A 15,312-nucleotide genomic window follows, 5' to 3' on the forward strand; every position below is an offset into this window, starting at 1 on the left:
GAGGAAAGGCAAGCGCAGGTGGAGAAAAATGCGAACGAATGAGGTGGGTCTTTTTGAAGGGGATCTTCAGGGCCTTCCACACCAAAAGAACTCCTCCGCCATCGTCACAGCTCGAGCTGACGACGAAGAAGAACAGCCGCGATGCGAAAGAGGTGCTCGAGAATTACGACAGTTTGAAGAAGCAGGGAGTGAAGCCCAGCATTTCTCTCATTGTCTCGGCATTGAAGGCATGCAGCGGTTTGAAAGACTTGAAGAAGGGCATGAGGATCCATTCGGAGATCATAAGCAGTGGTAACGATGGAAACATCTTCGTTCAGAGCACACTCGTGGACATGTATTCCAAGTGTGGAAGCATGGCTGATGCCCGGCGGGTTTTCAACTCCATGTGTCATCCCAACGTTGTATCCTGGACGGTGATCATCTCGGGGTACGTTCAGTGTGGAGAGCCGGAGACTTCTCTCAAGCTTTTCGAGCTCATGCAGGAGAAAGGTGTGTCGCCTAACGAGCGAACATACGTTGCTGCGATCAGAGCCTGCTCTAGCCTTGGTACTCGAGAGGACGGAAAACAGGCTGATGGGAAAGTCACAAAGGCTGCTAGCTTGGAGACAGGCCGGTTGATACATTCCCAGCTTGCGAGCAAAGGCTACGAGCGTGACGCTTTTGTTGCGAGCTCTCTCGTGGATATGTACTCCAAGTGTGGAAGTATGGAGGATGCACGGAATGTCTTCGACAAGATGACAAGGTGGGACTTGATATCGTGGACTGCAGTGATTTTGGGCTATTCTCGAAGCGGTGATGGAGGACAGGCTCTGGATTTATTCTCGAGGATGCAAGACGAAGGCTTTGTGCCAGATCCTCGAACGTTTCTGGCTGCTATCAACGCATGCACTAGCCTTGCGGCCAAGGAAGTGGGGAAACAGGTTCAAGGAAAGCTCGTGAAAGTCGAGTGTTTGGCTAGAGGCACTACCATCCATTCTCAGCTTTCAAAATTTGGACATGACCGGTCTGATCTATTCGTGGCGAGTGGCTTGGTGGACATGTACGCTAAGTGTGGCAGCATGGTGGATTCCCGGCGAGTTTTCGAGGCGATGAAGCAGCGTAGCCTGGTGTCATGGACTTCGATCATACTTGGCTACGCTCAGAGTGGAGAGCAACCAGAGCTGGCTCTCGATTTGTTTACTCGGATGCAAGCGGAAGGTTTTCAGCCCAATGCTCGGACTTTCGTCGCTGCTTTGAAGGCCTGCTCAAGCTTGGGTGACAACAAAGAAGGCGAGAAACAGGCTACAGCGCTAGCGAAAGGACGACAAATTCACTTGCAGCTCTCAAAGCACGGGTACGAATCTGATACATTCGTCTCTAACTCTCTCGTGGATATGTATGCAAAGTGTGGAAGCATGACCGAGGCCCGTCAGGTTTTCGAAGGCATGAAAAGCCATACAGCGGTATCATGGAACGCGATCATCATGGGCTACGCTCAAGCTGGCGAAGGCGAGCAGGCTCTAGAGCTCTTCTCACGCATGAAAGAGAAGGGATTCGTGCCTGATGTTCCAACGTACGTCTCGGCACTCAAGGCTTGCAGCAGCCTGGCGGCTCTCGAGTCCGGAAGGAGAATCCACGACGAGCTCAGCAGTGCTGGATACGGAAAAGATGACATGGTGGTCAACTCGCTGATCAGTCTCTACGGCAAGTGTGGCAGCCTGGTGGAAGCTCAGCAGGTGTTTGATTCAACGTCCAAGCGGGATTTGATAAGCTGGAGCGCGTTGATAGCAGGATATGGCTACCAGGGTGACACAAAGCAGGCTTTTGATCTCTTCGAGAGGATGCAAAACGAGGAACGCCTCCAGCCGGACGGTGTAACTTTCCTGTCGATCCTCACGGCTTGCAGCCACGCCGGGCTCGTGGACAGAGGCAAGGAATACTTCCAGGCGATGTGCTCTGACTACGTGATAACTCCCAGCATCGAGCACTACACTTGCATGGTCGACTTGCTGGGCCGGGCCAACCATCTCGACGACGCGGTAGCGATGGTGCGAGGCATGCCTTACGAGCCAAACTCGACCGTGTGGATGACGCTGCTGGGGGCTTGCCGGAAGTGGAAGAACGCAAAGATTGGAAAGGTGGCGTTTGAGTCGCTGGTGAGGATCGACGAGAAAGATGGCGCGGCGTACGTTCTCATGGCGGACACTTACGCGAGCCTCGGGTTGTGGGAGGAGAGCGCGAGAGTAAACGCGATGAGGAGGAATGCGAAGGCTTGGAAGAAGCAGGGACAGAGCTGGTGGGTCGATCGTGCCGGGAAGATCCACAGGTTTGGAGCTGGAGACTCGACGCATCCACAGATCGAGGAGATTCGCGCGAGGATGAGAGAAGTGGTGGCTCGGATCAAGGAAGAAGGCTACGTTCCCGACGTGAGCAGTGTGCTGTATAACATCAGCGACGAGGACAAGGAGGCTGCGCTGTGTGGACACAGCGAGAAGCTGGCCATCGGGTGTGCGCTCGTCAACTCGGCTCCAGGGACGAGCGTGAGGATCGCCAAGAACTTGCGAGTTTGCGAGGATTGTCACAAGGCCACGGAGGTTATATCGAGAGTGGAGCGGCGAGTGGTGGTGTGTAGAGACGCGAACAGGTTCCACGAGTTTAGAGATGGCAAGTGCTCATGTGGTGGATTTTGGTGAGTGGAAAAATGACAAGTTTTTTCACTCTTGTTCACCGTTATGTGTTCTTCTATTGTAGCCAATGCAGTGCTCAATGACAAAAATGAGGAGTTAATCAGAATCCAAATATGTTCGATTCCGATTGACAATCAACTCAAGAACATCAAGTTGAGATATCCTCTTCTTCTTTACATATGTTCTTCTTTTTTTAAAAATAAAGGATCTTATCTCATTTATTTTTTCAAGTTTGTCAGGAAATCTGAGAGCCTGTTTCCAAAGGATCACGTTAGAGCTCAAGAACAAGGAGATCCACCTGTTTCACCTGATATTTTTTGCAATTACAGTGGTTCCATCCGCGGCTCCCAGGTGCCGGAGCTTCACTTCTTCCTTTGTACCATCACCATAAGCGTGCTGCGAAATCAATCCACACAAACTTAGCTCGATGGAAACTTAACGAAGAACAAAACTTTACCCTGTAGAAGCAGCTAGTTCCAAACGGACAAGTGCTATTTCCATATTCAAAATACTTACAGTCGATCGAACTAGCAGCGAGAAAAACGAAGTAAGTTACTTGGAAACCAAGATCAAGAAAGAAAACGATAGACATACCTGAGCTTGTTCTTGTATCCGTTTACAATCTCTTCCTTTTCCTCCGTGTTGGAATACCAAACAACGCTGGGAATCACGTAATGCGATGAAACTCGGCAAATCGGACAAGCTCGAACGATGGTTTCCAGATCCATGCCGGGGCGAGTGCCACCTCTCCAATCTCGTATACACGCGATGCAAAACGGATGATCACACCCGGACAAGATCCCAAACTTCCGGTCGGACATGGAAGGCTTGGACAGAACACGCTCCAAACAAACGCTACACTCGATGTCCTGGCTCATGCGGAGTAACTCGAGACGCTTCTGGCTACGCACACACTGCTCCCTGTGTTCTTCCCTCTCGGCCTCTCGAAAGGGATGCAAGCAATGCTTACCGCAGCTCTCGCACAGATCGCCATGGAGATTGGAGCACGAGTTTCCATAGGGGCAGTAGCCGGCGGCGGCGAAAGAACAGATGGGACGATCGGCCAGATCCAAGCTTGCGGTGTCTGGAGCTTGGAACTCTTCCCAGGGATCCGGCTCGAAGGTGTCGAAGGTAGCGAGAGATGGCGATGGAGCTGGAGGAGGGACTAGAGGACGCTCTTGCCAGGCGTTTAGAAGAGGTAACTTGGTGGGCGATGGAGCTGGCGGAGAAGTGGCGGTGGCGGCGGTGGAGGTGGTCGCGGAAGAGCTGGGAGCTTGCGAAAAATTTGTTTTTGGAGATGGATGATCTTCGGTGGAAGATGGAGATGGAGCGGGATTAAACGGTGGAACAAATGGAAGCTTTGGGCGAGGGAGTCTTACGTGCTCGTAGCGGCAGCGGCTGCCATAGGAGCAAACACCGCGCTGGTAAAACGTACAAATCTGCGAGGAAAAACGCCCGAGAAAAAAGCAAGAACAAATGGAATTGGGGATCGAACAAAAAGAGCTTACGTTGCTGGATGGATCGTCGAAGCTGTGGGAGAATTGGCAGGAATCGCCCTTGAGGCACGCGCCGTGGAGATAATACTTGCAGAGAATTCTACATTGGATCAATCAATTAGCTGGAAAAACGAGAGATTTCTTCTGGGCGGGGCGCGCACCTGTGCTGCGGCATCACCGCGACGAAGAACCCTACGACCTAATTCCCTAAAGGTAAAAAGTATTAACCACTTATAGACTATAGTGCTGGATTTCGATACAAATCCTTTATATGATGAATAAGTGTATGTTGGGTATAATTATATACCACATCATCTTCTACCTTTAACATCTCTTTGGGATGAGATTGCTTTTTCAACACTCCTTTATTGTTTTATGAGTTCCAGGCCTTTCTAAACGCTACTCTTCCAAGCTGAGAGAGGCAGCGAGGAAGTCAAACGCCATGTATTAGTTATATGGACGTCGCTGTACCTCTCTCCCTTGACGGAATCAACCGAAACTACGCTCTCGACCTCGTCCATATCTTCCTTGGAGAGAGTGACTCGGAGGGAAGCTCGGTTCTCTTCGAAGTTTTGGAGCTTAGTAGTGCCTGGAATGGGAACAACGTCGTCGCCTTGGTGTTGGACCCAGGTAAGAGCAAGCTGCCCGGGACTGCACTTCTTCCCCGCAGCTATCTTGCAGAGCTTCTCGTACAAAATCTTGTTGTGCGCCAAGTTCTCTCCCTGGAACCTCGGAACCGTCTGTATCAAATAGACAAGCGCTTTAGAACTTTACAAGCTTCTTGCAAGAACAGTACTTTGCGGAAATCGTCATCGCCAATCTCTTCCACCACAGCCTTCCCTGAGAAGAAGCCTCGTCCGAGTGGACTATAGCTAACAATGCCAATCCCGAGCTCCCTGATTTTTACAAGAAAGACCATCTCAATGAATGAAGCAGGAGAAGTTACCTGCAAGTTGGAATGATCTCCTCCTCGACATCTCGGGTCCAAAGAGACCACTCGATCTGAACAGCGGTGATGGGATGAACCGAATGAGCTCGACGAATATCAGCGGCTGATGCTTCCGAGAGCCCCAAGTACTTCACCTTTCCCTCCTTGACGAGCTCTTTCATCGCTCCCACCTTCACGGAGCAATCGATATAATTCACCATGAACGGACACAAAGTTCTATACAACTCTTACTGTGATTTCGATTGGAACTTTGGGATCGACCCGGTGCTGATAGTAGAGATCAATGCAGTCGATCTCGAGCCTCTTCAAGCTGGCCTCGCAAGCAGCACGAACATGAGCCGGATCCCCCCGAATTGTGACATTGCTGCTCCAGTTTTCATGGTCGAAAGCTATTGCAAACTTGGTTGCGATTTGGACCTTGTCACGAATTCCTTTGATCGCCTGCCACGAATTAGTGAGAACTTCCATACACTTTCATCGATTGCGCTTACCTTTCCGACGAGGATCTCGTTGGTATACGGTCCATAGACATCAGAAGTGTCGAGAAAAGTGACCCCCGATTCAACAGCCTTGCGGATGAGATCAATCATCTCCGGCTCAGGCTTTTGAGGGCCGTAACCATTGATGGACATTCCCATGCACCCCAATCCCTGCTTTGAGACTTCTAGGCCTTGAGAGCCAAGCTTCACCTTTGGAACTTCCATAGCCATGATGTATACTTGAGATTTGTGATCATATCGCTTACATATATATACCGCTTTGATCTCGTAGGGTTTCGCATTCGCTTCCTTTGCACCTTCCTCGAAAACGCATGATCTTAAGTTAAGGAAATTAATAATATAGAACGACCTCAAAGTCAAGCCTTTTAGAGAAACTTCAAACTGATGAGATATATATGTGACCCTCACACTATCAATAATTTAGTGAAATCTTTGGAGTCTAAAAGTGTGCTTCGAAGTAACTGTGATGCATGACTGGCTTAGTCTAGTCTCACGAGAAGTCGTCTCATCTATCAAAATATCAAACTCATCTTGATTAAAACTAGAAAAACTGGGACAACTGGCCAGATCCAAGCTTGCAGTATCTGAAATAAACAAGAGAGCGAACCCTAGGCCAACCTCTCAACCGTTAAGGCGTTACGGCCTTAAATCCCACAGGCCATGGAATATTCTCAGAATATTCCCATGGTTCGTGTCCCCTCATGACCCAGCCACATACGGCAGCCTCGAGAAGCTAAACGAGCCTCACATGAAGGGAGTCCAAGGCAATACGGCCATGGAGAAAAGATGTGCAAACGGCAACACCAACATTGTGACAAACGGCCACAAAAGAAAGAAAGCAATACGGCTTTCTCACATGACAATACAGTCATGGAAACAAGAGAATGAGAATAGAACAAACGGCTTAAATCATATAGTAATACGGTTATAGAACTCAATTCTCCCCTTCTTTAGGAATGTCATCCAAGTCATAACCAAAACTCGGAAACACTCTCTTCACGTCATCCTTAGTTTCCCATGTAGCTTCGTCCATGGAATAACCATTCCATTGAACTAACAACTCCTTAGTTGTTTTCCGGCGTGTTTTCACCAATCTTTGAGCAAGAATATTGGCCGGACCAGCCTTCTCTGCATCAATCTCTGGAACCTGGATGATGGACTGATCCACAATATCACCAGAGTGCAAACACGCTTTAAGCTTGCTCACATGGAACGTTGGATGAATCTTCAAACTAACTGGCAAGTCCAAAGTGTATGCAAGATCCCCTACACGCTGTAAAATTCTCCAAGGTCCACAATACCGTGGAGACAACTTAGCACTGCCACCTCCTTTTAGAGACCGTTGTGCATCTGATAGCTTAAAGAAAACCTTGTGTGAGACACAAAATCCCTAGGCCCCAAAGTGGAGCCGGAAGGGCGCCACATAGTAGTGGCCGAAGCGAGAGCCAAACGAGCGTAACACGTTTGGACCAAAAGCTCCGACTTGAAAAGTCAAGAGCGGGAGTGGAACTCCCAACGAAGTGCCCAAGGAACGAGCACGAAGCGAGCAAAAGGCGAGGCTCCAAAAAGGGACCCAAAAGGACCAACACATGACACGTGGGAGTGTCCGAGATGGACTCGAGTTGGAGTCCGAAGTGGAGTCCGAAATGGACTCGAGTTGGAGTCCGAAGTGGAGTCCGAGATGGACTCGAGTTGGAGTCCGAAGTGGAGTCCGAGATGGACTCGAGTTGGAGTCCGAAGTGGAGTCCGAGATGGACCCGAGTTGGAGTCCGAAGTGGAGTCCGAGGTGGACCCGAGATGGACCCGAGTTGGAGTCCGAGATGGAGTCCGAGGTGGACCCGAGATGGACCCGAGTTGGAGTCCGAAGTGGAGTCCGAGATGGACCCGAGATGGAGTCCGAGATGGAGTCCGAGATGGAGTCCGAGGTGGACCCGAGATGGACCCGAAATGGAGTCCGAGATGGAGTCCGAGATGGACCCGAGATGGAGTCCGAGATGGAGTCCGAGATGGACCCGAGATGGACCCGAGATGGAGTCCGAGATGGAGTTCGAGATGGAGTCCGAAGTCGAGACCGAGACCGGGACCGAGACCGGGACCGAGACCGAGACCGAGACCGAGATCGGGACCGAGACCGAGACCGAGGCCGAGGCCGAGTCCGAGTCCGAATCTGAGTCCGAGTCCGAGTCCGAGTCCGAGTCTGAGTCCGGAGCCTGAGAGGGTGAAAGCCCAAAGCGTTCGTCTCCCAGACCCTGGGGGGTTTGGTGAGCTCCAAAAGTATAGTAGGGGGAGGACTGCAGTGGAGCCAGTTTGGCCAGGAAAGGCCAGTTTGGCCCAGGAAGGGCCAGACCCAGTGTTGGGTGATGAACTGACCACTGGGAAGTCCAAGACTGGAGTGAATACGGACCGACAAGCGGGGTAGCTTGGTGAAGTGTTCAAGAGCCGGCTCTAGTTCCCCCGGGAGATCGACTGGCCGATGCTCCCAGTCCAAGTGTGGGTGGCACTACCTACTTGGATACCAGGCGTGGCTCAACGAAACCTCGCTCTAAGCCCATGGCTAGAGCACCTAAAGGCGAAAGGCGGGGAGAGTACCCTGGTGGCTCGCGTAAGGCCACGGTGTTCCGAAATGTTGTCCCAAAGGCCTAGACTGTGGAAAGGAAGAGGAGCAGTCCTCTGGGGTAGTGACCAAGGACACAGTCGTGTGGTGAGGAAGTCCCAGAGGACCATGGGACTTAGTGGTCGGGCCTGTGGGCCTCGACCCAGTGGCAGTGTTGGCAAACACGGCCAGGGGCAGAAAGGGACTTGGTAGGAACTGACAAAGGGACTTTGGGGAAGGCGATTCCCCAGGTCTGTGGGCATCCCAAGGATGCTAAGGAGTGGATCTAGGATGACCACTCGTGGACAGATGGCCCAGTCTTGGAGAGCCAAGACTGTGATGCAAGTGGTATTGGACTACCAGTGTGGCAAAGGTGATTGGGCATGGCCTTAGCGTAACGGGCGGCTATGTCGGTGGTACCTTTGAGTGTCGGTCATGGGATCGGACACGTGGAGCACTTGGACCAAGTGCAAATGTTGAGTGGCATGGATGCCATTCTCGGGGCTAGCAAGTCCCAAGTCCTGGATTGGACTTATGGAGGTTGTGAATGAGACTCCTCCAAGTGGTCAGAGGTGTGGTTAAGTGACTAAAGTAGAATGGAAAAATTAGTCACTTACACCTTGTCACCAACTTTGTACTCTTGATGATGATGATGCTCATCAGCCAATCTTTTGTCTCGTTCTTGAGTTTGCCTCATGTTCAATTTTGCCAACTCAAGCTTGTCTTGCATATCCTCCAGGAAATCACAAGCATGAGGAACCCGAACCAAAGCTAAATTCAAACTCACAGGAGACCTAGGCTCATAGCCATACATCGCCATAAAAGGAGACATGCCAATAGCCGATTGATGAGCGCTATTGTGAGCAAACTGAAGTAAAGGCAAGTATTTCTCCCATACTCCCTGTCGAGTCAAGTTTCCCACAAAAGACCGTAGCATATCTTCTAATAGCTGATTCATGCGCTCTGTCTGCCCATCAGATTGTGGATGCTCACCACTACTCATGCTCAGCTTAGTCTCTAGCTTCTCAAAGACCATTTGCCAAAACTTGGACGTGAACTTGGGATCCCGATCACTCACAATGTCACCTGGCAAACCATAGAGACTGAATAACCAATCTATAAACAGCTGAGCAAGTTCAGAAGCTTTTATCGTTGTCTTCACAGGGAAGAAGTGAGCCATCTTCGTCAAACGATCCACAACAACCCAAATAGCATCATTTCCTCGAAAGGTTTTGGGCAAACCAGTGATAAAGTCCATCGAGATGCTATCCCACTTATTCTCGGGTACATGTAAAGGATGATGGAGGCTAGCGAGCTTCTGATGATCAACTTTGACCGCCTGGCAGGTCAAACAACCACGTACGTACTTCTCAACATCTGACTTCATCCCAGGCCAAAAGAAATGCCTCTTCACCAACATATACGTTCTCAATACCCCCGGATGCTCAGCACTTGGCATATCATGACACTCAACCAAAATCCGTTTGATGAGTTTGTCAACACAAGGAACCACTACACGTCCCTTCTTCACCAGGATTCCATCTCGTATTTCGAATGACGCAAACTTGTCACCCTTCAAATTCGTAGAGGTGTCCCTCAACAAAACCTTCGTGCAAATATCATTGATGAAGGAGTCGAAGTCAGCAAACTCCTTAAGCTCATCCAAGAAATCGCTAGATAGCTTCACGAATGAGATAGAATTTACCATCCTGGATAACGCATCAGCCACCTTATTGTCACCTCCATGCTTGTACCAGATCTTAACTGACATTTCTTGCAGGAACTTTTGCCAACGAGCAAGGTGGCCTCAAAGATCCACATCTAGAGAGACTGATGATTGGAATCTACATAGAAGTCCGATCTATATAGATAATATTGCCATTCTAGAGTAAGTCAATTCCACTATGTGGCATCAAACTTGTGGCTCATGAATGCGAGACAATGCCTAACTTGAAGCAATATGGCCCCAAAAGCACTATCACTCACATCATTGCCTATAATTTCCACCACAATCACCTTATTATTCATTGACCCTTTCAGAACAATCCTTGCTTTGATGTCCAACTCTATGGCAACAAAAACAATTGCCCTCCGCCTTATCCTTCTCTCGCTGGTCCAAACAAAGTTTCTTAGCCTCACTACCATCTTCATGCTTCGAGCCATAACAAAACAATAGTTGTTTCTTCCCCGAATATGAAGCATTGGCGAGCTGGTCATCACGTTGACTACTCCGTAGACCATCTCGTCGACCAGAGTTGACCGAGTTGACTGACAGTTCGGGCGAAAAGATCTGAGCCTTAGTGATAGCATCAGTCAATGTTGCTGGAAAATCCTTCTTGACCTTTTGCTACACATCCACCGAGCTCAATCCTTTGATAAAACATTGCACCTTTAGTAGCTCATTATAGGTGCCTGTGAGACTAAGGCAAAGATCATGGAACTTGCAGACATACGCATCCAAAGACAGAGTCCCTTGCCGGATCTCTAACAACTGATTCACAAGATCAACTTCTTCAAACTTCTTGACAAATGAAGTGCAGAAAACCTTTGTCAAATTAGTCCAAGAAGTCGGCTTCGGATTAGCTTTGATGTAGTTCTTCCACCACGAAGAAGCATGGCCCGTAAGCTTCGTCACAAAGAAATCTATCTTCACCTTATCCTCACAAGGATTGTGAGACCAACAACTTTCCCACAATTCCAACCAAGAATCAACCTCTTGACTATCACAAACATTTGGTGATGATTTCCATTCCACGATACCATAATCCTTGGCATGCTTGATATACCAATGGTAATCACGGACATGAGATTGATTCAACCCTTGAGGGTTTATGCGAAGCAAGAAATCCTTAATGAGATTGACATAATCCTTAACTTCCTTTATGTCGCTCTGAACCTCAGAAATCTGGCGTCCTTGCCACACAACGACATCATCAAGAGTTTCTTCCACATCATCATGGCTATCATCACTAATGCCATACTTCTCATCAGGATCAATGTCTTGCTCTCCCGCCATCCCCAAAAGAACGTGCTGCTCCGATACCAATGAAACGAACAAGAGAGCGAACCCTAGGCCAGCCTCTCAACCCTTAAGGCGTTACAGCCTTAAATCTCGTGTCAGTATCTGGAGCCTGGAACTCTTCCCAGGGATGAGGCCTAGAGGACGCTCTTGCCAGGTGTTTAGAAGAGGTAACTTCGTGGGCAACGGAGCTGGCCGAGAAGTGGTGGTGGCGGAAGAGCTAGGAGCTTGCGAAAGATTTGTTTTTGGAGATGGATGATCTTTGGTGGAAGATGGAGATGGAGAGGGATTAACCGGTGGAACAAATGGAAGCTTTGGGCGAGAGAGTCTTATGTGCTCGTAGCGGCAGTGGCTGCCATAGGAGCAAACACCGCTCTGGTAAAACGTACAAATCTGAGAGGAAAAACGTCCGAGAAAAAACCAAGAACAAATTGAATTGGGATCGAACAATCTTACGTTGCTGGATGGATCGTCGAAGCTGTGGGAGAATTGGCAGGAATCGCCCTTGAGGCACGCGCCGTGGAGATAATACTTGGAGAGGATTCTACATCGGATCAATCGATAGCAGCAGTGAGCGAGAGCGCTACGAGCAGAGAAGAGCGGCAGTCACCAAATGTGGCCCTTGCATTCGATCGTGGCACTCGCATTCCCATCGCCACAGCGCTCGCCAAAGAAGTCGCATCGATGATGAGGATTTCGCTCAAGCTCGAAGTCCGGTTCATCACCATAGTCTCTGGCTTGATGTGTTTTTCACATTGCTCCTTATTTTTCTGGCTAGATCTCCCGCCAGGAATTGCTCAATCCCCTCTCCGGTTGGAATCAATCTGCACGCGCATTGGAGCAATTCGCGCAAGAATCGCAATATACTCTCATGATTTTCTTTTAAGAAACATTCCAGCTCAGAAGGTCTCCAACTTCAAACGAAATTCTCAGTACACTTTGTTTTGTCGCTGGCAACCCGAGTTATATATATACGTCCATTTGGAAGACAGATACTCGTGTAGAAGTGGTGGGGCCTAGAATCCCAACAAAATCCCGCCACGTGTACGACACTTCATCAGTTAATTGCCACGTCACCAGCTAAATATTGGACGGCTTGAAGATCGACGGCTTCGATTTGCCCACAGTGGACGGCTCAGATTTTGTATAAAAGAACGGTTCAGATTGTTTTAAACACACGGTCTAAAGTTTACATCTAAGGACGGCCCAGATTTTATCTAGCACATTGCCATGAAGAGGAGTCTTCCAGGGTCCATGTAACTTGGCATTCCTGAGCTTGACATCACGCCACCTGAAAGGAGAAAACAAAGGTAAGTCAAGAGAAACAAAGTAATGGAGTGAACAATTTGTGGGAGCTTGAGAGCTTCTTTAAAAGTTCCTAGATTGCTGACAATTGCAACAATGTCACTTCTGACAACTTAAAGCAGAAAGAAATAATAACAAACAACCTTCATCGTTTCCACTAGTGGACCAAGTTTGCGAATTACACTTAGAAAGCAAAATCTTGGGAGAGGAACAAATATTACCATCTGTGGCTTTCACGAGGTTTTCCATGTCAAAAAAAAAGGATTCAAGGAGAGAGAAAAGAAAAAAGGAAATTGGGGTTCATGATCGTCATGTGAAGGTCACACTTTTGTCTCCTCTTTGACCTCTTCAACAAAAGAAGAATCAGTGAACTATAGAAAAGGAAGTAAAAAAGAACAAACCTTGACTGCAGCTTGAAGTCGTCCACCGTCTCAGTCGAGTTGGAACTGGACACAGACATTGATTCCACTCTCGGCATATCTGCTCGAGGAAGATAAAAAAATAGAAGATCAGAAGTTTGACAAAACTGGAGGATACTTACTTCGATTCTCCTAACGATCAACTTCCAGGACGAAAAGGCGAAGCCAAGGACGAGAGCTTTCCAACAATCTTGCCGTCGGAGAAGCTGATCAAGTCCCGATGCACGCTACGAGGCGCTAGGGTTTTGAGGAGCCGTCATAAGTTCTTTTGTGAGATCCTCGCAACGTTCGTAGCTCAAACTCACTGCAGTGGAACAAGCTCGTGCCTTTGATGTATCAACACGAGGCGGATGAAATAGAGGCCACTCGAATCCTCCTCCTCTAGCGCCCAGAGTAGGACGGAGGAAGCGCTCGCCAATGCAGGGGAGCCACGCGCCAGAGAGTTCGTGCCCTTCATACGAAAACGACCAGACAGGAGAGATTCTTCCGACTGCGACAGCTACAACCAGGAAACCTTGCAGTTTCACGGCCATCTGACGAGCAGGTGGCAGAGCATGGGGCGGAGCATGGTACCGGGTATGGCATGTCCCATGGTAGATTTCTCGAGCGAGCATGAGTGCCTAAAGAGGACAATCCTTACAGTCTCGGTCGGCATGGCTTTACTAGAGTGGACAGGACGCGAGGCGGAGCGACATCACGCTTGACAGCTTTCAGAACTTCTGGGCAAGCAAGAGGGGCGTCGTCCTGGGGGCTCTTCCCAAGGAATGCCTGACCCAAGGAGTGACGGATGAATATGTGAAATCGTATAAAAAGCAGTGTAGTCTGTTCGTGGAGCTTGCCAAGGCTATAGCTGCTGCAGAAGGGGTGCTCGTCGACATTACGTGGGGCTCAGAAGGCGCTGAGGACCCTGTTTTTGAGGGAGGTACTCCAGAAGGCCAGACAGTTTCTTCAAAATCGGCGATACATGGATCGGTATAGAGTTGAAGAATACAAAGAGTCGTAGCCACAAGATTGCCGATGCCAGGGGATAGGTGGTTATTCTTGGTAACTTGTTGTGGAGGCGGAGAAGCAGATCCGAGCTGTTCTACACGTTCCAGAATGAAGTCCTTGGCCTTGTCGGGAACGGCATCGGCGTGCAATGCGTGAGGCAGATCCATGCTTATGGGCGGCGCGTGAAAACTTATGACGGGCCGCTGCTTCCACTTGCGAATGTGGATTGGATTCCTACGCGATAGACAAGGTGTCACCGTCTCTGGAGTGGGTGGCCACTGCTCTTTATCGGGTAGTGATGACCAATGCGTCCAACATGAGTGCTCGTGGCGAAATGGACCAGGACGGCTTCCACCGCAAATACGGCAGCCTCAAACTCCTGACCCGGGATCTCCAGCTTGCAAGCGTGACAAGAGTCGCCAAGGAAGTTATGGTAACTGTCGTGGGAGCTACCCGGAACAACAGGATATCCGTGGTTATGAAAGTCTTGTGGGAAGGCGAAGTGTGGTGAAGTTGGCCACAGAAGCAGAGGCACGCAGCAAGGCCCTTGAGGAACCTGACGAGCTCCCTACTGGAGGCTGGGAAAGGTGGTTCCAGACGGCCCCAGCACCGCGACGTTCGTGTCGATCCTTACGCCGGGCTAGAGTTCTTCGAATCGATGGAGCCGCGATTTGGGAGATGGAGCACTAAGTCGAGGATGGCGAGGAAGATGCCATTAGCGGCAAATGCGGTGATTGTGCTGGCGGCGTGTCGGAAGTGGCGGCGTGTGGAGATTGGCGAGGTTGCGTTTGAGGCTTTGATCGATCTGGGCGAGCGGCATGCTGCAATCTATCTCCTCATGGCTGGGATCTACGCGGGCGAGGGGAGGTGGGCGGATCGAGAGCAATGCGATCGTTGTTTCATGCAATCAATACCCAAGTTACCAGTTCAACCATGTGTGAAGGAAGTCAAACCGCGCCAACAGCAGAAAGATCGAATCCTTCACTCATAATTAAGAAACTAAAAAAATTTACGTCTCCCTGAACGATTCTTCAGTCAAGAGTTTCACGTCAACTCTCCGATTCCGGCTACGCTTTTGTATGCAGCAATCGGAGTGGCTCGCAATCCATAGCCACACTGGCTTCCCCGCCCTGAATCATGCTATCTCCTTTTCGCTCAGCTTCATGCAGCATATTTGTGGGGAGCACCTTCTGTTGTCCCGCCACGAAGCTCCAGCCAAGTCTGTTCACACCACAGGAAACGGAATCAAGAAAAGAGAAAGGACAACAACTCACTTGCGCAGTAGCGGCGGGTAAAGGTGCCGTCCGTGCTCCTCGATGAGAGATGTCACGATCGCAGTCCTGATTTGCAGAACCTCAAACTCATCACCAGGCAC

At 49.6% G+C, this 15,312-nt stretch overlaps 3 protein-coding genes across 3 annotated transcripts; 1 reads left to right on the plus strand and 2 right to left on the minus strand.

Moving 5' to 3' along the window:
- The first annotated feature begins 32 nt into the window (after positions 1–32).
- Positions 33–2,825, plus strand: LOC112349588 (pentatricopeptide repeat-containing protein At3g12770-like). Its single transcript, XM_024684245.1, has one exon. The coding sequence runs from the start codon at positions 39–41 to the stop codon at positions 2,670–2,672; it is 2,634 nt and encodes an 877-aa protein (XP_024540013.1). The 5' UTR covers positions 33–38; the 3' UTR covers positions 2,673–2,825.
- Positions 2,770–4,371, minus strand: LOC9660332 (E3 ubiquitin-protein ligase makorin). The gene is made up of 6 exons (XM_024684246.1): positions 4,324–4,371; positions 4,175–4,262; positions 3,261–4,105; positions 3,124–3,193; positions 2,974–3,062; positions 2,770–2,918 (listed from the first exon to the last, which is right to left on the minus strand). Exons 1-6 carry the CDS (start codon positions 4,335–4,337, stop codon positions 2,885–2,887), a joined length of 1,140 nt encoding a protein of 379 aa, XP_024540014.1. The 5' UTR covers positions 4,338–4,371; the 3' UTR covers positions 2,770–2,884.
- A 125-nt stretch (positions 4,372–4,496) lies between these two features.
- LOC9660738 (auxin-induced protein PCNT115) lies at positions 4,497–5,862 on the minus strand. The gene is made up of 5 exons (XM_002979244.2): positions 5,603–5,862; positions 5,343–5,552; positions 5,109–5,281; positions 4,959–5,058; positions 4,497–4,902 (listed from the first exon to the last, which is right to left on the minus strand). Exons 1-5 carry the CDS (start codon positions 5,819–5,821, stop codon positions 4,555–4,557), a joined length of 1,050 nt encoding a protein of 349 aa, XP_002979290.1. The 5' UTR covers positions 5,822–5,862; the 3' UTR covers positions 4,497–4,554.
- Between the last annotated feature and the right edge of the window lie 9,450 nt (positions 5,863–15,312).

The sequence above is a fragment of the Selaginella moellendorffii genome, unplaced genomic scaffold (assembly GCF_000143415.4).
Source record: "Selaginella moellendorffii unplaced genomic scaffold, v1.0 SELMOscaffold_40, whole genome shotgun sequence".
NCBI lineage: Eukaryota > Viridiplantae > Streptophyta > Lycopodiopsida > Selaginellales > Selaginellaceae > Selaginella > Selaginella moellendorffii.